The sequence below is a fragment of the Camellia sinensis genome, chromosome 2 (genome assembly GCF_055761805.1).
Source record: "Camellia sinensis isolate YWXY chromosome 2, ASM5576180v1, whole genome shotgun sequence".
Classification (NCBI taxonomy): Eukaryota; Viridiplantae; Streptophyta; class Magnoliopsida; order Ericales; family Theaceae; genus Camellia; species Camellia sinensis.
In genome coordinates, this window is record NC_138962.1 from 148,560,872 (window position 1) to 148,586,480 (window position 25,609).

Here is a 25,609-nt window from a genome sequence, read left to right on the forward strand (position 1 = left end):
TTGGAAAGCTGTAAGCCCGTAGGGCATTTGCTTTTGTTGTTAACATGTAATACTGTTGTAAGAACTACTCTGATGAATGGAAAGGTGTTGATTTTCTTATATCACTGCATGTTTAATTGATGAGTATTATGTATTATTTTGAGGGCGTTACATCTATCATCCGGTCAAGCTGGTCTCTATATACGACGACTACGTGGGTCGATATGACCTCGTGGCCCATGTCAACCCTCCACTGGCTACCTCGAGGTCCGGCTGGCAACTGTATGTCTCCCTGGCCGATGGAAAGCTCACCAGGAGCAACCACTTGCCACCTAGACGGGGCAATGCGAATCAATCTCTCCCACGCCCAAATCTACAATAGTTTGAACGCAATTACAATACTGATATATGCCATACAATATGAATTGACATGTAATAAAATTCTTACTAACCTGTAGCAAGACAAGGGGTCCTCCGATCTCCTTCGCACCCATCTGAGCTGCTCGACATAGCATCCTATACAAGCATGCCAAAGCCGCGCCACCCCAGCTGTACTAGCCGATCGCATCAATGTCTCTTAACAGTGGTAAGTACATCAGCTTGAGCAGGTTCTGTGACTTATCATGGAGAAGTACCCCCCCAATAAGCCACAGAATATATGCTCGGGCATGCTGTTGTACTAACTCATCTGGAGCCTGATCTAGAAGAGGACCAAACTACTCGGCTAGCCACCTCACCCTCAGTCTACCTGCCTGTAAGTCTGCAGTTGGAGGTGCTACTCCCAATAGCTCACCGCATAGAGCTATCCACTGCTCCTTTGTCAAGGATGGGTCAACACCAGTAACTGCTCGCCCATCAATCCGTAGACCATATATGACAGATATGTCCTGCAATGTGGCGGTGTCCTCTCCGATCAGGAAATGGAATGTATGAGTCTCTGTGCGCCACCTCTCGACGAGAGCAGTGATGAGTGGGTGGTCCAGTCTAATATGGCCTATACGATAGACACCATAGAATCCCGCGCGTAGTATACACTGCAAGACTCTATGGTCCAATGGATGCTCCCACAGGCCGGAATCTCCCCGCTGGCATGTCAACATGGTGCATGCCTCGTTCTACATAACATAATGACTAGTTTAAATTATAGCATTATCACGTAATATAAAACAAAATGCAGGGTATTTTCATTGTAAGCGTAAAGTCCAACAAACGTTATTGCATATCGGATCCTCCCATATACTGTCAGCCTGATGTGGATGACTGAAAAGTGGGACCTCATTAGGTAGATGTGCCATGAAGCCTGTACAAGTGAAATACTAGATCATAACAATAAAAGTCTCATTTAATCATAACAGGAAAACTGTAATTATTCCATAAATTACGATTTGTAAAAGAAAAGTATGCTCAACTATTTAAAAATTTATATTTGTGTGACACCATATATGGAAGCAATTCACTAAATGTAATTAATTTTTATTTCAAAAAACTCTATTGGTGAGCATGTAATTTAACTATAACAATTAAACTCTAATTATTCCATACATGACGACTTGAAAAACAAATGTGGTCGCTTATTTTAAAATTATCAATTTGTGTGCCACTAACATGGAAGCAATTCACTAAAATCTAAAATTATCAATTTATGTGTCATTAAATATGATAAGCAATTCAACAGAACCTACCGTTATTTATGTTGTAACTAATATAGAAATCTTTTACAAAATAATTTTAGGGTCTCAGTTACATAAGCTTAATAATGACCAGTAACATGTGGATAGTTTTCCTACATAAATATTTGCAAAAAAATTGAATGAGAATTCTTTTTTTCAATTATAGGTTGCTAATTACATTTATGGCATATTTAACAAAACTTAATTATTGATTTTGTAATGGTAAAAATTCCAACAAAGTATAAAATTTGTAAATTACGTAGATCTGATTCAGAAATTGTAAATGTAAAAAATGCTTGCAGCATTCGAAAATATTAAATTTATTCATAAATAATAAATTTTTAAATGGTAGAAGAACTATGTGATTTTCACTAAAATTTTGTAATAGACATTTTCAATCAAGTAGACAATAAAAAAACTTAGGCCTATGTGGTATAGTTAAATGTTTTTGCATACTTATTTAGTTTAGTTTATTTGTTTAGTATGTTAGTTGTAAACTTTTTCAAGGAAATCAAACAATTACAATATATAAAGAATTAAAAATTAGAAATGATTTATTACAAATAAAAAATGATCTATTTAAATGTACGACCCCGTTTACAAATAAAGAATTGAAAAATAAAGAATTAAATGATCTAGTACAAATAAAGAATTAAAAAATGATCTATTACACTATGTAAGTATTACATAGTCTTCATCGACCAAGTCGCGCCGGACATGTTCGCCTGTCATGACCTGTGCGCTGGCACTCACTGCAACGAGCGGTCAAACGCCTGTCTAATATATCCATCTCATTCAGAATACAAGATATAGATGTACAACCCCGTTTTACTTCTCGCAGACGAAGTACATTAGGCATTAAGGCCCACTGTAGATCATCCCAATAATCTTGATACGGTATTGGATTGAATTTAGTTTCCCAAACCCTCATGTATACAGGAAGCCTATATACTAGATCAACGTACTCGAATGGATTGTCACTACATTCAGACATTACAGCGAGCATATGGGAACATGGATAATGTCTTATTTCATATTTCCCATAACTGAACGTGGGTTGATTCATCCGCACAATTTGTGTATTGCGACCTCGTCCATGACGAAAAGATGCTTGCACCTCAAATACGTGGCGGGGCCTAGTAGACAATATTGATACAAACTAATCAAGTTCCTATTTTTAGGTATAATTAACTTCACAACATAATAAGAACAATTTAGTTTACATTACAAACTAACCTGTCATACGATATCAACTTGAAAGTATTTCCCCTTGCGATGCCCTCCTCAATAGTTTTTTGCATCCCTCTAGGGTATTGGAACTCATTTCGTACATCTATTTTAGCTTGGGCTCCCATCTCATCAAAATATTTTACGAGTCGTCGAAATGTAAATTCAACCATAGCTGAGATAGGTAAGTTCCTTGCACCTTTCAAGACGCTATTGAAGCACTCTGTATCATTGCTGGTCAATACGCCCCACCGATATCCACCGTCATACGCAAGGGCCCACTTCACAGGATTCATCTTGTGAACCCAATCGATGGCATCTTGGTTAATAGCCTGTATTTGTTCTAAGTAACCATTACACTTTCGTCGTTGATGAGCACTCCCTGCTTTCCATAGAAGTTGTTTCAGCTCCTTATTTTTGGACCTTGTGTTAAAGTTACTACAAACATGTCAAAGGTAGTGTCGATGATATCCAACAAATTGGAGTGAAGGATTCAGCCAATGCCGCCTCACAGCAGCTAAAATACTCTCAGCTCGATCAGATATCAAAGTCACTCCCTGTCGGTCCATGACAATATGTTCCTTGATATTTGAAATGAAGAACGACCAAGACTCCAAACTCTTCCTGTTGACAACAGCAAATGCAAACGGTAATACTTTGCCATTGGCAGTGACAATCGTTGCTACAAGCAACACACCAGTGTATTTCCTGTATAAGAATGTACCATCTATGGTTATAACAGGCCTACAATATCTGAATCCATCGTTGACGGGTTTGAAAGACCAGAAAACAAAGTGAAAAACGAGCATAATGGTTGTACCTCCGGTATATCTATGCTTACATTGCACGATGGTGCCAGGATTAGATGTTTGTAATACATGCATGAATTTAGGCAACAACCTATATGGTTCATCCCAATCCCCGAATACCATTCTAATTGCCTTTGCCCTTGCATGCCACGCCTTCTTGTATGATATACTATAGTTCATGGTCTTTTTGATATCTTCGATGACATTCTTAATTGGCATATCAGGTTCATTCTGCATACGACAATACCTATGAGTTGGATTATTTTGGTGTGAACACTATAAAAAAACAAATATGTATATATACATATATAAACATTTATTTTGTATACTCACTGCAACTTGTCCCAAAAGATGAGAAGCAATGTAACTGGAGCTAATATTAGTGTGGTCCCTATTCATTCGTAGGTATAAACAATGGTGAGAACCCCTATACTGCTTTATTTCAAAAAGACCATGTTTCCTACTAAGAGATGCACGCAACCACCATCTGCAATCGTGCTTGCAAGAACACACTCAAACGTCTCGCTTGGAGGTGACGACTTTATACTCTCGATTATTTGTTGCATGGTACAATTTCACAGCATGTACAAGTTGTTTTTTATCAACAAAAACCATCCCTTTGTCCAACTCTGGATTTTCAGCGTTCCAGATTCAGTTACGGGGAACAACATCGCGGCTACTCATGTCAAAATCACCACCCATGTGAATGTTTTCATAGAAAGGGATTTTAGGTCTAGGTGGAATGGGGGCATTCTCAAGGTCAATGGGAGCGTCGGCATCATCATCATCATCTGATCCGCCCAATAAATTTTCTTTATCACACATTTCATTCTCATCATTGTCTAGGGCGACATCAGGACTGTACATGTCACTGTCAGCAAACTGCACATAGTTCACCGTTTCAGCCATATTACCAACAACTTCAACTGGAGTGGTATGATGGCTGCAGGTGGGCACATCTTCTGTGTTATTGTGAAATTCATAACCATATCCACCACGTGAACTTGATTCTACACCATGGCCCTCAAATGTCTGTTGTGTGTAGCCCACTGCATAACATTCATCCGATTCATACATAGGAGACTGAAACGCTGTCGTGTCAATCCCATGTGTCAGCAATGTAGTGAACGGACGAGAATCCATCTGTGTCATATTCGGGACATTGTGTACAACCTCTTTATCAATGTACACTTCCAAACAATTTGGTGGTTGGAAACTTGCACTGATACTTAATATGGTTTTCAACGCCTCATCGTCATTGATCAGTAATATCCTGTATTTGCTGATTGCTTGCCACTGGCGATAAGGATATCTACATTTGAAGATCAATCGGACACTTTCCCCGTAATTTGCAACCTTGGACATGAACATCTCCTCCAAATTGCTAAGCGTAGTGCCAAGTTGCACCCCATAGATCCCTTTCAGCTCAGCATCATATGACACACCTTCATCGGGATCCCGAATTATGTTTCCCCCCCAGTAGAAGATAATTGGAATAGTTTCCATATACTTGCTTCTATGAAACAATAAACATTAAAATATCAACAATATACTTATATCGAATTTTTCTTCTAAAATAATTATATGAATTTTTAATCATTCAATTACAATTCATAAAATAATTATATGAATTTTATTTAAGCAATCAGCAATTGTAATCCAATAATCATTATTCATTTTTTAATTAAAATATAAGTTAAAATGAACCTTATGTTTTGGATTTTTTAGCTTTTTAAGAAAAAAGCTTACAACACATAAAGAACGGCTGAGATTTCATCTCTACGTGGAGTTTTTTTTTTTAGTGCTTATTTTCTCATTTTTGTTCACTTATTTTTATTCGTATAAAACAACGGCTGAGATTTCATCTCTACGTGGAGTTTTTTTTTACTTCCTATGTGGAGACTCTTATCTTTTCTGCGTGAAGGTTCTTTGTTGTCATTGCTTTCTTGTCTTAATTCATAAAAAACATCAAAATAACTATACTTCTTGTCTTAATTCTTTGTTGTCATTGCTCTTTTTTTTTTCTCATTCTTTTTGAGGTTGGATATGCTTTGTTCATATGATCCATTTTGGAATTCATACACATGTATAGATGTCCTATACAAAAATGTTTATTGAAATTGAAACAAAAAGAAATTTTGAATCACATAGCAGCAATAACTTCCAATTTTGAATAAGTCTAAGAATACAAAAATGGTTATAGAACTGTACACAAAATGTATATAGATGGATAAAATTTTTCAAAATAGTAACAAACTCTATAAAATTTTATGTGTATATATGTATTTGTATTCAATTTTATGATTAATTTTGTTTGTTTATAACAAAACTATAAGATTTTTAGCTAATGACCCATTTTGATTTACAAGATCTGTAAAGGGACAATTCCAAAGATTACAGTCATGGCAGAGTTTAGAGGAAGATCAGATATATGCATGCGCGTTATTCAGTATCCAGAGACATTATTATTTCTATGATTTGAATCCATAACACTCGAATTATAATAGAATTATTTTATTTTATATTATTATCAGCATAATAAAACAACCTTACCATTGCGGCAAGGGCTTCCCTCCCTCAATATGATCAATTTTTAAAAGGCATTCACTCCAAATAAATAAATAAATAAATAATAACTCTACACAACCGTTAATTTAGGCAATGATTTAATCATACGCATGTAAGTGGGACCAATTTAAAAAACACTTATTTTGTTTTCTTTTGATAAATCTTGATCTATTTTTTAGTATTTTGATAAAGTAGACAGATATATCACACATTTAAAAAACACTTCATTCTATCAAGTATTCTTTTTATTCAGTGAGATTCGACAAAATTGGACAAGTCATACAAAAATCTTAAATCATAGTGTAAGCTTTATATGAAATTATTATTTTTTTCATTGAGTTGAAATAACTCGATTGATTTGGACAATATGAAATAGAGGTTTCAAACATTGTTCTTAATTTTTTAAAACTACTGATCCAATTCTTGCGATTTATGGACAATTAAAGATAAGTTAATTTTATTTACTCAAACTTGTGCCATTAGGGATCTTAATGACAAAGTTATTTCCTATGTGAAATGGTAACCCTCATCCACTTTTTAGAGGTCATAGAGGCTTTGTTATGAAATTCAAACAAAAAGCTCATTTTGGCTTGTTCTGAAAAGTAAGAAAAAAATTTAATTTATTTACTCTTTTTTTTTTCTTGAACATACAAAAAAAAAATAGAGAGATAATATAATCAAAATAAACCAATAAATTAATTTTTTTCATGTTCTCAAAAGAGGTTTGTGCCTTGGCTTATGGGCTTATGTTGGTGGTTAAATCTATGTAGTAAATTTTGGATACTAATCCATGTCAATCTATTGGGCCATCCATAGCAATTATTTGGTATTATGAAACACAAGCTTACCCATCAAAGTGCCATTTTTTTTTTTTCTTCTTGCCTAGGAAATTTCTATGGACTATTAATTAGAATGTTTTAAGACTCTCTTTTGATGCATATATTATAATTTTAAATATAGTCGAGGTGTGTATAAATTGACTTAGATACTCAGTTATAAAAGATAAAAATAAAAAATTTGAAAGTTAATAATTATGAGTTGTAATTTTATATTATTTCTAGTCAAGTATAGTGATATTTGAAATCAACTTCTCCCAAATTCCCAATCATGAGTCGTTTCAAATAGGGCTGCAAATGAGTCGAACTTTTCATGAACAAGCTCGACTCAGCTTGTTAACGGCTCGGCTCGGTTCGTCAAGCTCGACTCGTTTATTTTTATTTACACAATATTAATAACATTACAAAAAATTATCGAGCCGAACCGAGTCAAACTTGAGTTTGATTAATATTAATGAGCTCTCATTATGTGTTAAAAATTAGATATGCTCCTTTCAGGTCTCAAGTTGAACTCTCATTATGTGTTATCAATTTCTTGAGGTCATGTTTATAGGTATTATTTGAGATTTGTCTAATCTATGTGGAAGGGACGTTTTGTGTGGATTCCAAGATTAGTTAAGAAATACGTAAAATGATTCAGACATCCGACTATCATAAAAATATAAACCTTAATTGAATAAACATAATCCAGACACATAGGGAATAAGTCAATTGGATAGTTCAACTGGGTAAAAATTCTCGAGAATGAGTCATTTTATAAATAAAAAATTTTAATTTTTTCAAACATAATTTTTAAACAAAAATTTTTTATTTATATACAATGTTTTGGTAATAGCATTTTTGAGGACGGCTTGAAAGGCCTCTTTTCGCAAAGAGGTTAAAAGTCATTTTTTGACTTCTAAATTTTTTTGGGTCACATCATTTCTCTACTTTTTTCACAAAAAGTAAAAAAAAAAAAAAAAAAAAAAAAAAAAAACGAAAAATTAGCTTTTAACATATTTCCTAAAACAACCCAAAAAAATCATTTGTACTAGTTATAGTGGCCTAATGATGTAGCTTAAGAGATAACCGAAAGAATAAGAAGATTTGTTTTAGCTTAGTTTGGGAAATCGAAATAGGTTGCTATTTTGCCATAATTTGAGAAAAGCCTCACTATTCTTCTCCGTTATTTTATGACTACCGAAGTCAAATAATTTCATAGATCATTTGTAGCTACCAATCCGTAATTGTTGCATGTTTCAAACACACTTATGTGGGTGTGGCAACCTTCAAATAAATATACCCTTCTTTTCTTTTCTTTTCTTTTCTTTTTTTAACTATATATACCTTTCTCAAAAATAATAACGATAAATTACAAATATACTACTTAAATTTTGGTTAAAATATAAATTTTCTATTGTAATTTTAAAAATTACATTATGTCTTTTTAAATTTCTGATTGTCTGACAATGGCTCATTCTATTAATAAATCATTAAGACAAATAATAATTTTTAATGATATTAAAAATATATTTCAATTACCAATTCTCATAATTTTATTGTTAATTAAAAAAAATTCCTTTTATTAACAAGCAAAAAATAAAATTTTCAATTCAACAAATATAGGTTGGTTTATTCACAATTCAAAATTCCAAATCCTAATTTCAAAAAATATAGACAGGATTCACAATTCACAATGCAAAAAATACAATTCACAATGCCAAAAATATAGACAGGATTCAAAATTCAAAACCCTAATTTCTGAAACCCTAACCCTAATTTCTGATTTCACAATTCAAAACCCTAACCCTAATTTATGATTTCACATTCAATTGAAAACCCTAGAAAATTTTCACAATTCAAAACCACAACATTTTACCAATTCAAAACCACAATTTCAATTCACAAAGCCTATTCTACCCACATTGATATCAATTTCAATTCACAACATTTTCACATTCACAAACCCTATTCTACCAACATTTTCATCAATTCACAACATTTTCACATTCATAAACCCTATTCTATCCACATTATACCCACATTGTACCAACATTCACATTTTCACAAACACAATAAACACATAAAATACAAATGAGACAGAGAGAGACAAATGCCATACCAGTGAGAGAGAGCAACCGACGGAAGGAGAAAGGGCAACCCACGGATGGAGAGAGAGAAAAGAGAGAGAATGAGAGCAGAGAGAGAGTCTAAGAACAGAGGGAGAGCGAGAGCGAGAGCGAGAGTGAGAGTCTGAGAGCAGAGAGTCGCCTGAATTCAAAAAAAACGTAAGTGTAAAAAGCGTGATTGCAAATGAGGGGGCTGGGGGAGTTTTATATAAGTTGTAAAAGCATGGTTACGAACCACACTTTCATTTAAACACGGATTTTACAATGTTAAAAGCGTAGTTGTTGTAACGCCCTCAAAAAAAAACCTATTATATGTATATCATCAACACGCATTACTTAAAGAAAACAATTTATTAATTCATTCTTCAGAGAATTACTAAATAAAAACATTACATGTAACATCAAATTAAATGCCCTATGGGCTTACATCTTTCCAAGCCAACACTTGGATACAAAATATGAGTTCTAACTCAAATACAAATAAAGCCCTAGGCTTGATTATTTATCAAATAAAAACAAACAACTAAAGATAATCTTCAAAATCCAAATCCTTCCAAGCTAAGTCCTGGGAGGTAGCTTATCACCTAAACCTGAAAATGATGTTCCCATAAAGGGTGAGCCACAGCCCAGTAGAAATATACTAAACCAAATATAAGCATTGAATAAAGCAATAGCATTCAATAGATGGTTAACCAAGAAAATCAATTACATCATTTTACAGTTTCATGACACCAATGCCTAAGACATGTTTTACTTTCCAACATTATCAATATGGCTCAGAACCTGGCCAACCTTACAACAGTGAACCATACATAATATATTCACATTCATCCAGTGTCAACAAACAGATAAGACTCAGGCTCAAATCAAAACACTTCATACTTCCAGTTTGATACACATTTTAGTGTTGTATCAATAAAACACTTCAATATAAATAAGCACACATAAAAGTGATGCTAATGGAGTCCATCCCCTATCTCCTCCCAAACAAAATCCGGTTTAGAGGTCCATCCCCTATCTTCTCCTAAACCGTGGAGTACATCCCCTATCTCCTCCCAAACAAAACAATGTATGCAAACACACAACATATACAACACACAATCAATACCCATAATGTCTGTATTAATTCAGCAGTCAAAAATTGATGACTTAATCAATGATTAGTTTCAGTTATCCCTAATCCACATACAGTGTCTACAACAAGCACGACTACCCTCCACCGATAGCCCAAAACAGTTATTTCTAGACTTGGAAATAAATATACCAGCAATTCAATAGACGAGTGATTTAAATTAACCAACTACGCCATTTAATCAATGAATTCCCCAATTCCATGAATTAATTATACAAATTAATTTATTAATACAACTAGGGTTTTTCCCAAAATTACCAAAGTATCCCCAACATATCAAAATACCAAAACTTAGAACAAAACTTATAGTTTGGAGTAGAAAATCCCTACCTTGAAGAAAAGAACTCGAATGGAGAAGATGACGAAAACCAAAGTGCTCCAAACCCAAGATTGTTCAGATTAAACGGAAACCCTCGACCCACTCTATCTTTTTAACAAAGGACTTAGGGTAGAAATACACTCTAAGTAGATCAAACCTAAGAGAGAAGGTGTATAGGGAGAGGGAGAAGACGGTTCTAGGGTTTTAAAATCAAAAAGGAGATGAAAAATGATCCAGAAAGTCGGATCTCGGATTTTTATACCAGTCGCCCCGCTCGAGCGGGAAACCCCCGCTCGAGCGGCCAAACACCCGCTCGAGCGGCGAATGCACACTCCCAGAAGTTTTTGCAGACAGGTCCCCGCTCGAGCTCCCAACTCCCCGCTCGAGCGTCACTCACGACTTCCCGCTCGAGCGTCCAATCCCCCGCTCGAGCGGCCAACATTACACAGGACATACTGGATGGGTGTATTTCCCGCTCGAGCGTCCAAACCCCCGCTCGAGCGGACAAGCCAAAATCTGGGCAACTAGACTTGGTTCCTAAGCTCAACCAACCTGCTCCAAATCTTCCCAACACAACCCAAGACTCAAAATAAGGATTAAAGGGTGCAAACAACATACTCTCAACAACCAGCTCCACGGAACCTAAGTCTGTATATAACAAGTAAAGAAAAGGGAAACCGGGATCGCTATAGTTGTAATCCACGCTTTCTTTAGTGAACAGTAAAAGCGTGATTGTGAATCACGTTTTCTAAAGAAAACAAAATTTATAAGCACAATGAATAGTGAAAGTGTGATTGTGAACCACATTTTCTGAAGAAAACAAATTTTGCTTAAAAGCATGCTTTCTAACCACATTTTATGTATAGATGAAATTTCCTTAAAAGTGTGGTTTGTAACCACCCTTTTACTATTTCACAAATTTTCCGTGGGAGGGCCCTAGAAACAGTGAAAGCGTGGTTTGTAATAGCGCTTTAGCCAATTTTGGGAATTCCGTCGAACCTAGGCCTAGTTTGGGAAAAAAGTAGCTATTTTGGCTTAATTTGGGAAAAGCCTCCAACTCTTAAGGGGGTTGCACACTGTAATAGGACCCATATAGATAAGAAACTTCATCTTCTTTCTAGTATTGTTTAAAGGATCTAGACTTGATTCAAGATGGATTTTGGAAGAATTAAAAATAAAGATTTGAAGAAACTTTCAGTTGAGATGGGTTTCAAGAAAATTTCATGGGAAGTATGTTTTAAGTCAATTAATCTCCAAATTCTTTGTAAACAAATGTTTTCCTAAAGATTGTAATCTTCTATGCATGGATTAAACATATAAATCTGAAATTGAGGTTTAATTTAAGAAAATGGAAGAAAATTCAATTAACTTAAGAACAAAGAAGTGGGTTTAGAAATTTATTATTTGAGTTTGATTTCTATTAATTTTCATGAATTTGAATTCAAACTTTAAATACCTCATGATTTCTACACGTTTTGGAACTTTAATTTCATGTTTTTAAAGAAAAACGAAGAAGGGTTTTGGAGGATGTCAAGTTCATGAGATTTTTATTTTAATTTTGAAATTAATAAAGCTTTGATACAAATGATTTGGGAATAAGCCTTGTTCTCATGTTATATTGTAAAATTACATGTTTTTAATCAAGTCTTGCATGAACCCTAGCCTTGAAATTGTCACGCCCCGAAATAATTAGACATGAACTACCCATATAACTGTTACATCAACTCACTTTCAAAATAAGATATTAACCGTAATCATTTACATAGTTCCAAATGTTACCAAAATATCCTTACATGCCATTATACATTTATTTACAACTAGTACATGAACCGATAGCATGCAAAAGAAATCATTAGCTTACAACAAATAAGGCCCTCAAGGGCTTGCAAGTTCCAAGGCAATAGCCCGGTTACATATAATGGTCTCTCGGACCCAAACACATTAGCCCTTGGCTTACAACAAATATCACAACAAAATAAGAATCAAACTAATCTTCTTCAAACATCTCCACGCCCTTAGCTTGGCGGGGTCACCACATCTTTACCTACACCAATTCCTATAGGGGTGAGCATAAAGCCCAGTAGAGATTCCTCACAAAGTATATACAGTTATGCCAGTACCATCAACGTTAAAAATACATATGTAATGCCATGCAAGTGCCGATGTTGAAGGAAATTTTATCTCAATGCACTATTTCAAAATCACCATGTTCTCAACAATATTCAATGCACTATTTTGAAACCACCATGTTCTCAATGATATTCAATGCAATCTCATCAATTTCAAACTTTCAATATTTAAATCAACAGGGGCGGTAAATGCGACATTGGTAATCCCTAGGCTGGTGTCTTCAAGTAGTTTCTACGAGCACTACCAAACTGTCATTTTTACCGGTGCTAACCGGAAGGCTCGACACCTATCCGCGCGACTTTCGGGTCTTTCACCTTGGACACTCAGGCCAACTTATCAAACTCATCTACACCCTCTATCCGGACTTACCAACGTATTTACCCCATACACATTTCCATTAGTTCTCATTACAATGATCTTTCTCAAAATAAATGCTTTTCCAACTCATGTCATGATATGCAATGATGACTTTAAAACAATTGAGAATATGATGCAACAATTACTAACTCATAGCATTTTTTTATATTTAACAGAAAGAAGTATGTCTACAACCATATTCAACATCACATTTCCATTTCCTCCTTACCATGTTCTTCCACAAGGTACCCATGCGTCTCCAACGCATAATTACACTTTCTCATTTCACACAATAGCCATGTGTCTTCGACACACCACAACAATTCCTCAACATTAATTCGTCATAACCAAACTTTCAATATGGCTAACATGTCATCATTCGTTTCACTTCCCGTTACTTTACAATTAGGTATTTTACAACACTTAAGGCACTCAACAACTCACTACTTTACCACTCTACACAAACATGCTTTTATCAAAGAATGTATGAAAGAGGGCCTCCATTTAGATATATATTCATATATCAAAGGTTGCTATTTTGCTAGACATTTGGTGAGACTAACTCTCATACATCCTCTTGATACAAGAAAATAAATAATTTCAAGGCATCTTCATTATTTTTCAAAAGCCCCAATTTCTAGGGTTTTCATTGAAAGCAAAAACTTCATCATTTTCTAAAAGAAACTCCATCATAATCATTCATCATGTGTTTAATAGAGAGAAACCCTCAAGAAGTAGTAAAGGTTAGAGATTTCAAACCCATATTAAAGATTCTCAATATTTTGAACCAAAATCTAAAATCTAGCACAAAACTTCAAGAATATTTTTAAATCAACACCAAAATAGCAAAACTATATATATAACTCAAGAAATCCCTACCTTAAAGCTTGATGAAGAAAGATGAGTTGAAACCCTAGCCTCAAAGATGAGAAAAACTTTGGATCTCCAACACCCAAGTGAAGCCCTAGCTTTGGATTTTCAAGATTGAGAGAAAGATGATGAAGATCTTGACCCACAAATTTGCAAAATAAAAGTGTACAGATGTTTTAGGAGGTTTTCTAGAGAGAAGGGGGAGAAATATATGTTTTAGAGTGAGAGGGAGATGAGTATAATGAGAGATATATTTGGATCAAAATGATACAAAAAACAGAGTTTCGGACTGCCCAGTTGGCCGCTCGTGCGGCCATTTTCTCCGCTCTTGAGCTCTTAGACAGTAGCCAATTTCTGGGTGTCAAGCTTGGCCGCTCGTGCGGCCACTCCCGCCGCTCGTGCGGTACAATACCGCACGTGCGGCCTAGGGCTCCGCTCGTGCGGTCCTGGCCCAACAGCTCAAAGTTTCAACTTTGTCCCCGGCACCCCGAACTCACCCGTGCACCCTCTGGGACAAACAAAATTTCAACACCAGAAGAAAAGTATTTGGAAACCCTTTCTGGACACTTCAATTCAACAGGGATAAAAAGAGAACGAAGCGAAGGAAAGAAAGAATAAAGAGAAAAAGAAGGCCGGTCGTCATAGAAATTGTATTTTTGGAAGCTGAATTTTTCTGATTTTCGAAGCAGAATTTTCACAGACCGCTTGAGCGGATTGTTTACCGCTCGAGCGAAGTTATGAAGAATCCAGTATCTATTTTTTGCAGAGCCAAATTTTTGCATACTCATGTTCACCGTTCAAGTGGTAAAAGAACTACTTGAGCGAACTGCCTATTTCAGCCAAATTTTGAAAAGTACCTTCTTGTTTACATTTTATTTCTCTTCCTCTCTAAACATCCATATGCACAAAATAAGTCCAATTAAGGATTAAGTAAGCTAGAATCAACATAAGTTAATTGATTAGTAAAATTAAAGTAGGAATTTAATTAAGTTAATTAGAAAGGAAAAGTAGGTTCAATTAATTGTAATTTGTTACTGATGTTTATGCGTATGTACATCATGTAGGTCAGACCATTAGAAAGCATTATCGGGACCAAGCTCATTGTGAGTAGTGTAGTAAAGTTATGTTTCTTAAAAATTATGATCCGAAATGCAAACATATGATATGTTTATGAAAGCTAAGATATTATATTTGTTATGAATGAACATTCTATATTTTTGTATCATGTATTAAGATGACTTCTTGAAATCTCCTAGTTTTTGGGAATCAAGGCAATAATCTTCTGCTAACTGAGCTCTTCTGCCACCTGTTGTGGACCATGTCCCATTTCGAAATGCTTTGAGAATGTCATCGCTATGTATATGCCTGCAAGTTCGATTTTATTATCATGTGCAAATTATATTATGTTCAAAATTAGATGGCGCTTGGTTTTAATAAAGTTTATCGATGTTCATTCATTTACTATTTTACTGTATTACTATTTACTGGGGCTCGCCCCCTTCCTTATATATATATATATATATGTAGGTGAGTAACACGAAGGGCACAATTAGAGTTTGCATTTGAAGATTATTAAGATAGCCTTCTTGGAGTTCACGCTTAGGTGGAGTCTACATTACGAAATTGTGTCTTGTGAATGGTTGTATTTAATTTACTTGTGTGGGTAATGTAAACATAATACATATGTAATATTTTCATGTTAGTTATGCATTGTTCAATGGACATGTTTATTTTCTGATTAGTTGTTAAAAAAAAAATCGGCTTGTGGCCCCATTATTCTATTAAATATTTGTGTTTTGTCAAGATAGGCCTTTGGTAATCTAAGATTACTAGCCGGTTACCTCTCTAACCTTTGGAGGCGGGTTGGGGACGTGACACTAAGGCTATAGAGTGGTAGCCAATATACTTACATATATATATATATATATTGTAAAAAAGAAAAATAAAAACTGCAGCCCTGGATGAGAACTACTAATACTAACTAGCAGTACAGCTGGATTAAGCCTAATATCCAGGTGTTGATCTCATTGTCTTACAATCTGTATATTTATCTATGATCAGAGGCTTGAGATACCAAGGTGCCACAAAATCCTCTCTTGTTCAGTAATATGATTGTATCGGGATTTGTAACTGCTTTGTTAGGTTTGATATGTCATGGAAACGTCCATGTTTTTTTTATTTTAATTTAGCTGTTTTATTTACCATTGGGTATATTCTTTCCGTGATCACTTTCTTTCGCTTTTATATTTAACCGATCTAGTGTTTTGAGCTCAGCAATGTCTTCACTAATTGTGAGGTTTCTATTATGATTATATCATTGATGTCAGCTAGTATAATGACTTTGAAAACACATATATAGATATGCAAAAATCTATTGATACATAAAATTCATACAAAAAACTCTCACAAGAATGATGTGGCAATGCCATTATTGTAATTAAACTCATTTTCATGGTTGTTTTGTTTTAAAGTGAAATGTCCATCTTGTGCCACATCATTCTGTATGAAAATTTTGTATGAATTTTCTGTTTGCATATCATTACTATACAGATAGTAATTTACTTTTGATGGTGGTTGCTTAAGGATGGAGCTGCGTCAATCCTTAGGTTTGATCATGGCAAAGGAAAACACAATGGCGGCCTCGCTAGACCTGCTTCTATGCAGCTTGCATTATCCATTCTTGAGATGGAGGTTGAGCAAATAAATAAATGAAATTATGAGCATCATGTGCAAAAATAATTTCATGAACAACCAAAATCTCGGACAACAATAATGTGAAGCAAACTTATACAAGGAGGTTCATGCAAAGCAAAAAGTTTTCTTTTGAATGGACTGAAGTGTCACCTGAGAACTATCAGGAGTAGCAGACATATTGTTTTTATTGGTTGTGGAACAAGCTGTAAGGCTACCTTAGCAGCAAGACCCATATTGGAAGAATTTTCTGGTAAGTACTTCTTGCATGTCAATTTCAACAGATTTTGAAATTTGATGTTACCAACTAACTTAAAACTATTTTTATTTGTAATATTCACAGGTATTCATGTTATAATGGAGGTTGCTAGTGATCTGTTGGATAGGCAGGGACCAATATACAGAGAAAATATAACTGTTTTTGTTAGACAATCTGGTGAAACTGCAAATACATTACATACATTGGAGTATGCATTGGAAAATGGTGCACCATGTGTTGGCATTACAAATACTATTGGTAGTGCAATTGCTAGGAACACACATTGTGGTGTCCATATAAATGCTGGTGCTGAGATTGGTATGGCTAGTACCAAGGTATAAAATTTATTTTTGTTTAGTTTTTTTTATCGGTGTTATATTTTGAGTTTATCTCATTACCTCTGCCAACAGGCATATACTAGTCAAATAGTAGTGAAGGCTATGCTAGCATCTAGTCAAGCAAGAAAAGAGTCTATAATAGAGGGCCTATTTGAATTGCCAAGTATGTTTTGTTGGTTTCTTTTGTTGTCATGTTGCAGATTTCATAGACTTTCAATTTAGGTGAAAGTGAGATTTAGTGAGAACAACTTAAAATAATTGCACTTTCATGGAGGTACAAGTGGATGTTGTGCCCCATGCCACGACTTGCACTTGCACCGGACATAGACCCACTTGCACCTCTATGAAAATTGCAATTATTTTGTATGGTTCCCCTTAAAACACAATTTCCCCTTCTATTTATGGCCAAGGAAGTATGTTGTTAAAAATGCTCATTTTGTAATATCTGAACATTTTTCTAATTATTTATCATTTTTTTTATTTTTCAGGCAAAGTCCTGGAGGTGCTGAAGATTGACCAGGAAATGAAGGATCTTGCAAAACTATTGATTGCTGAGCAGTCATTGCTTGTGTTTGGGAGAGGATATAACTATGCAACAGCTTTTGAAGGGGCCTTGAAAATGAAGGAGGTGGCACTTATGCACAGTGAAGGAATAATTGCTGGTGAAATGAAACATGGTCCTCTAGCCTTGGTTGATGAAAATCTCCTAATTGTTGTTATTGCTACCCGTGATGCTTGTTTCAGGTTAGTTTTGCTATGATGAAGAATAGTTACATCTTTTGAGATTGCAAATGTCATTTTCTGCTGACATGTTCTTGTTTGTGCACAACAAGCAGTAGTCAGTTATTCAACAACTTTATGCTCGCAAAGGTTGACTGTAACGCCCTCAAAATAAACCCATAAATCATACAATCTTGACATGCTTAGACATAAGAGAATAAAGTACAATTTCATTCATCAGAGTATTCATTACAAAAGTATTACATGTTGACATCAAAAGTAAATGCCCTATGGGCTTACAACTTTCCAAGCCAACACTTGGTTACAAAAAGAGAGTACTAACTCGAAATACAAAATAAGCCATTGGCTTGATTTACATGTAATACACAAAATAATCACAAAAATAAATAAGAGAGTCTTCAACTCCCATAACCATCCAAGCTAAGACCTCGGAGGCGGCATAATACCTGAACCTAAAAATGATGTCCCATATAGGGTGAGCCAACGCCCAGTAAAGATATGCTAAACATAATATGAGCGATGACTAAAATATTAGCATTCGATAAATATTTAACTCATATAACCAATACACAACTCAATCCAGATCCATGACAAAAATCTGTGTCATTCCACTTTCCTTTACTTAAACAATTTTTGATTTATCAACATGGCTCAGAACCTGGCCAGACAGTTTAAATGGCATTACACCTCATTTTAAAACACTTTCTTTTTAAATGAGATAACAACTCATATCAAAACACTTCCATACTTCACAATAGATACACATATTTGCTGTATCAATAACACATTATAACACTTCCATACTTCACAAATGATACACAGATTCGCTATATCAATACTTCAATAGATACACATATTTGTTGTATCAATGGAGTCCATCCCCTATCTCCTCCCAAATAACATCCGGTTTAGGAGTCGATCCCCTATCTTCCCCTAAACCGTGGAGTACATCCCCTATCTCCTCTCACACAATACAATGTATATAAACGTTTATCATGTACATGTTCAATTAATACACAAATTCGATGTATTATTCCAATTGTCACATTCAATGACATATCCAACTGATTAGTTTTAATTTGCCTAATCATCATGCAGTATCTACAACAATCAAGACTATCCTCCACCGATAGCCCAAAGCAATATTTCTAAACAGATAATAAATGCATCAACAGATAAATTACCAATATTTTCAAAAATGAGTGATTAATGAATCCAACTCCACCATTCTATCTCATAATGAGCCAGTTTCATTATTTTCAACTCAATTTCATATTTCCATAATAATTGTCATTAATTACACTAATGACCCAAATATACCCAAACATGGCATTTTCCCCCTTTTCTCAACATTGACCCAAAGGTCCAAATATTATCAATAGACCTCAATAACTTCATTTTTAAGGCCCAAATATATATATTTAGTTCAACAGAACAAAAACCTTCTTTTTACATTTTAAGGTTTGAAACCCTAACTCCCAAACTTTCCCAACAACAACATTACATCAAAATGACTACAAAGTCTATGTCAAAGACCATAAATATGAGTAGTTATCCCTACCTCAAAGTCGAAGCTCAAAGGAGAAGATGAAGAAAATCGAAAGTGCTCCAAATCCCAAGATTTTCGGATTGATAAGTAGCTCAAGCCAAGCTCTACACTTCTTACAAAGACACTAAGGGGGTGGATCACTCAAACTAGATCAAACCCTAGAGAGAATGTGAAATGTAGTGAGAGAGGCTCTCAAAATAGGTTTTTGAAAAGAGAGAGTGAGAGTTGAAAAAGTGATCTAAAATGACCCAGTTGCCAACTGATATACGTATGACCCGCTCGAGCGCAATAATACCCGCTCGAGCGCAAAGGAAAACCCGCTCGAGCGTAGATTACACTCCTCCAGTACTTTTACAGACCATGAACACCCACTCGAGCGCAAAGAGGGCCGCTCGAGCGCGACTCGCTCGAGCGTAAGGAAATCTGCTCGAGCGTGAAAAATACATCTGCAGAAGTTTTGCAGACGCACAAGATACTGAAAGTATGCAAACTCCGCTCGAGCGAAACACTAAAAATCTGGGCAACAAGGATTAGGACTAAAGCTCAACCAATCTGTTACAAACATGCCCAACACATCCTAAAACTCGAACATATGGAATTAAACGATGACAACAAAACATTTACAACAACCAACTCCACGAAACCTAGGTCCGGATACAACAATCAAAGGAGGAAGAACCAGGATCGCTATATCGACTCATTGTTATGTGTACGAAAGGAGATACAGAATCTGTGAGTGTAGGTGGTTCTTGTAGAGTAATTGAAGTCCCTCAAGTTGAGGACTATCTTTAACTAGTAATTAACGTAGTTCCATTGTAGGTGATTTAATCAGACAATTCTAACATATATTTTGAAGTGTCTTTTCTCATATATTACATGGGGTAGATGGTTATCAATATTAATTGTAGTTGTACAGTTACAATCTAATATGTTTTATTTGAAATTAGTAATGACGTTCAATAGTTTTATGGCATACAGAGTCCAGGACCCTTGGCTAGAAACTTTAATCTCTACAAGATTAGCTAGAAACTTTAATCTGTGGAAGATATTTGTCAAGAAGCTTTGCATAAATATTGGTGTTTATCATGTGGAAGATACTCGTAGGTTTTGTTGTATCGACATACCTGTACCATACTTGCACCCATGCTTCTTAGGCTTTTTTACTAGTCTTGGCCTACATTATATGGGCTCGGATATGAGTGTAGGGTGTGGGTACGTATCTAGAGGTCGGACTTGACAAACCTCTAAATAAGGGATACGTGGATACGGCTAAAAAGTACCCAAAAATTAGATACGGGTATGTGGATACGGCTAAACATGGATGTGTCAAAAAAATATTACGTATTTTTTTGATAACATGGCGGTTTTATTGTAAATTCTCTTCAAACCAAAAGTATCACACCCAATAATTTCTCTTAATAATATTTTTAATTTATCTATATATATTATTTTTAATTGACATATATATATATATATATAATAAATAAAAGTACAAGAAAATAAGGAATAACAAATTATGCTTAAAAAATAAAAATTAGATGATTTATTTTATAGATTTTATTAGATTTTTTTATTATATATAATTTAGTAGTTGTTTTTAATAGATGATTTATTTTATTTATTATTATCTATAAAATAGATGGTTTTATTAGGGTTTTTTTATATATTTTATTTATTATTTGTTAGATAGATAGGTATATATATAGATATATATATATATATATATCTATATATATATATAGAGAGAGAGAGAGAGACTATGAAGCACGGATACTCCAAAATAGGCCGCGTACGAATATTGAATACGGAAACACATCCGATACACCCAGATACGTATCGGATACGGTCAGAAAGTATCCTAATTTTTTTTTCTTTTTTAAATTTTGGATACAGCTCGGATACGCATAGATATGTGGGAGATATGTTCGGCAACGCAAAAAACGTAATTTTGAAATCTTTTTTGTGGGGGGCAAACCGTAAATAAAAGAAATTAAATTGAAAAAATACAAATCTGATCCTCAAATTAGACATATATGCACGAACCAAAATCAACAAAAAAGTAAGAAGAAAACCCTAAGCTCAAATTGACAAATCGAAACAAAAATTTGGTTCTTTCTTGATCGACCACAACAGATTCTCTCTCTCATTCTCGAAGACAAATCTAGTTCTCTCTCTCACTTTTGAAGACAAATCAAAGCAAAAAGCTATATGCAACAACAGGTTCTCTCTCTCTCTCTCTCTCTCTCTCTCTCTCTTTTTCTCTCGTTTACTCTTTCTCTTTCTCTATCTCTCACACTCTTCTCTCTGCCTCTTGTCTTGCTCTCATCATTCTCTCTCTCGCTCTCTTTCTCTTTTACGTTTCTTCTCTCAGCTCTCGCTCTCTTTTTTTTTTCTTTTTTCTTTTTCCCTTATCTATTAGGCTGCTTTATTTTTTTTCATTTTTTTTTTTTTTTTGTTTCCCTACACTATTTTAATGTAAGTTATTTTTTACAAATTTTTATTTTTAGGAACTTTAATGTTAGTATTTCTTTATCAAAATTTTAATAATAGGAACTTTAATGTTAAGTTTTATTTTTCATGCATACTACATTATTAAAATTATAAAAAATAATTTTTTTTACGAACGTATCCTCTCGCAGTACTTGTATCCTACTTTTTCAAATTTTAGCATATCTGCGTATCTGTATCGACGTATCCCGTATTCGTGCTTCCTAGGAGAGAAAACAACTCGAGAGAGAGGAGAGTAGACAGATCGACAAAGATAGAGAAGAAGAAGATGAGATAGATCGATAGAGAGAGAGAAAAAAGAAGATGAGACTTGTCGAAGTCGAAGGGAAAGTCGAAGAGGAGATCGACAGAGAGAGAAGAAGAGATCGATATCTTCACACTTTCGAAGTTGGCGACCAAATTCTTTCCTTGCCACAGGAGATCTTCCCACTGGAGATCTTCTCTCGGAGGGATTCTACCTCAAGGTCACCTCTCTGTGCCTCTAACACGCGACTCGCAAGTGTAGGCTGCATAGGGTACTTGTTCTTAACCGTAGCCCGATTCAATTTTCGGTAATCAATACAAAGTCTCAAAGCACCATATTTCTTTTTAGCAAAGAGGGCCGGTGCTCCCCACGGCGAAACACTAGGACCAATAAAGCCCTTATCTAGCAACCCTTGGAGTTGAATCTTCAACTCACTCAACTCGGCTGGGGCAAAACGGTAAGGTGCCATGGAAATCGGTGTCGTGCCAGGCACTAAGTCAATAAAGAACTCGATCTCTCGATGGGGTGGCAAACTAACAAGATCCTCGGGAAAGACGTCCGAGTACTCACAAACCACTCTCAGCAACTCAATCTGGATCTCATCACACTCACTACTCATAAGGTTAGCGAGAAGGCCACTAAGCTCACTCCGCCCTCGCGGATCATACACCGGTGGCAAAACGTTACCAACCCGATCCCCCAAGAAATGGAAACAATCCCCGCTCAAGGTACATACTGTGACCCTCTGGCGGTAACAATCAATAACAGCCCGGTATCACGATAACCAGTCCATACCCAAAATTACATCAAAACCCGACAGAGCCATAACTACAAAAGAAAATGAGTTGAAGTTATTACACTCCCGTCCTAATATTTAGACAACAATAATTCATTCCACGTAAACACATAATCACATAAACACTTACGAATTTCATTTCTGGATAATGACAGTCCCGTTGCGTCGCTAGAGTTCCGGTTAGAAACAACATTGATCAAGTGCTTTTCCAACAAGACTCACAGAAACCCATGGATCCAATCAACATCCTAGAAACTAAATTCCATACCCAAGTAGTCACATAAGCATGGTATCAAATAAACACGTAATATCACACATAAGTCTCTAGCAAGCGAGACAAACCCATTGTGATACTAATCACTTCCCACGTACCCAAAGTATTCAAACCCAGTACGCTCTGATACCAAGTTGTAACGCCCTCAAAATAATACAAGATAAACCCACATTCTTGACATGCATAGACATAAGAGGATAAAGCATATTTCTATTTATCAGAGTATTCATTACAAAAGTATGATATGTTGGCATCAAAAGTAAATTGCCCTACGGGCTTACACCTTTCCAAGCCAACAATTGGTTACAAAGAAGAGAGTACTAACTCAAAACGCAAAATAAGCCCTAGGATCGACATGCATGTAATACAACAAAAACAACAAAAGGTAGTCTAACAGCCTCAAGCCTCCCAAGCTACGTCCTTGGAGGTGGCATCATACCTGTACCTGAAAATGATGTCCCATATAGGGTGAGCCAACGCCCAGTAGAGATATGCTAAACATAATATGAACAATAACTAAAACATTAGCATTCAATAAATGTTTAACTTAGTTATATCCGCTTATAACACATTTCAACTCCATGACTAAGATGTCCATGAGTTATTCCATTTTCCATTTATTACCAATACTCAATTGACAACTATGGCTCAGAGCCTGGCCAGACAATTTAAATGAGACCACATCTCATATCAACAGTATTTCTATTTCAGGTGAGATATAAACTCATATTCAACATTTCATACTTCACAATAGATACACATTTTGGTGCTGTATCAATCTCAAACAAAACACTTCCATACTTCACAAATGATACACATTTTAGTACTGTATCAATAACACATAAAAACACTTCCATACTTCGTAAATGATACACATTTTAGTGCTGTATCAATGGAGTCCATCCCCTATCTCCTCCCAAACAAAATCCGGTTTAGAGGTCCATCCCCTATCTTCCCCTAAACCGTGGAGTACATCTCATATCTTCTCCCACACAATACAATGTATATAAACAATTATCATATACACGATCAATCAAAACACAAATTTGATGTATTATTCCAACGGTCATATTCAATGACATATTCAACCGATTAGTTATAATTCACCTAATCATCATGTAGTGTCTACAACTATCAGGACTATCCTCCACCGATAGCCCAAAGCAATTATTTCTAAACAGATAATAAATGCATCAATAGATAAATTATCAACAATTTCAAAGGTGAGTGATTAATCAATCTAACTCCACTATTCATTCTCATAATTACTAAATTTCATTATTTCCAACTCAAATTCATATTTCCTTAACTTTCCAAAATTTTATTATATAAATTAATAAATTTATCAAAAATTAGGACTTTTCTCCCCCCTTTTCCAATATTGACCCAAAGGCTCAAATATCATTACTAATCATCAATACTATCATTTTAAGACCCAAAATACACATGTATTGGTCAAAATAACAAAACCCCTCTTTATTCATTTTGAAACCCTAATGCCCAAAATTACTCAACTCCAACATTAAATCAAAATGACCAAAAGTTTATGTCAAAGATCATAAAAATGAGTAGTTATCCCTACCTCAAATGGAGAGACCAAATGGAGAAGATGAAGGATTTCGAAGGTGCTCCAAACCCAATAATTTTCGAATCAAAATGAAGAGCAAGCCATCCCTTCCTCTTCCTCTCAAGATTTCTCTTTTGTTCTCCTTCCTCTCCTTTAGTCGAATGTGTGTGTGTGAGAGTGTTACTAGTGTTTGCCATGCTAGGGAATGGTGATATTTATAGGCAAATCTGGTGTAACATGGCATAGAAGCCCACTGGTTAGAATTGAAAAGTCAAGTTAGGATTTATTGGTTCATTAAAGCCCACTAATAAATACTAGTTGGATTATGAAAAGACACTAGTTGTCATTAAATAAATACTAATAAGGATATTAAATGAACCACTAATTAGGATATTAAATGAACAAGTTTGTCATAAAAGCCTACTAATTAGAATTTGAAAGGACAAGTTTGAATATGAATGGACCATTATGAAAATTTAATGGACATTAACCCTTGGTTTCCAACCACAATCAACTTGTTTTCCCAAACACACCCAACCTGTTTCAAACCTGCCCAACACGACCCAAGACTCATATACAAAGAGTAAAGGATGAAAACAGGAATAAGACAACAACACATCCACGGAATCGAGTCCGA

At 35.1% G+C, this 25,609-nt stretch overlaps 1 protein-coding gene across 1 annotated transcript; it reads left to right on the forward strand.

Moving 5' to 3' along the window:
* Positions 1-11,800: 11,800 nt before the first annotated feature.
* On the forward strand, positions 11,801-18,053 carry LOC114295312 (glutamine--fructose-6-phosphate aminotransferase [isomerizing] 1-like). The gene is made up of 6 exons (XM_082913101.1): positions 11,801-11,878; positions 16,589-16,696; positions 16,844-16,949; positions 17,040-17,290; positions 17,366-17,456; positions 17,782-18,053. The coding sequence occupies exons 1-6, from the start codon at positions 11,801-11,803 to the stop codon at positions 18,051-18,053; spliced, it is 906 nt and encodes a 301-aa protein (XP_082769227.1).
* Positions 18,054-25,609: the final 7,556 nt, after the last annotated feature.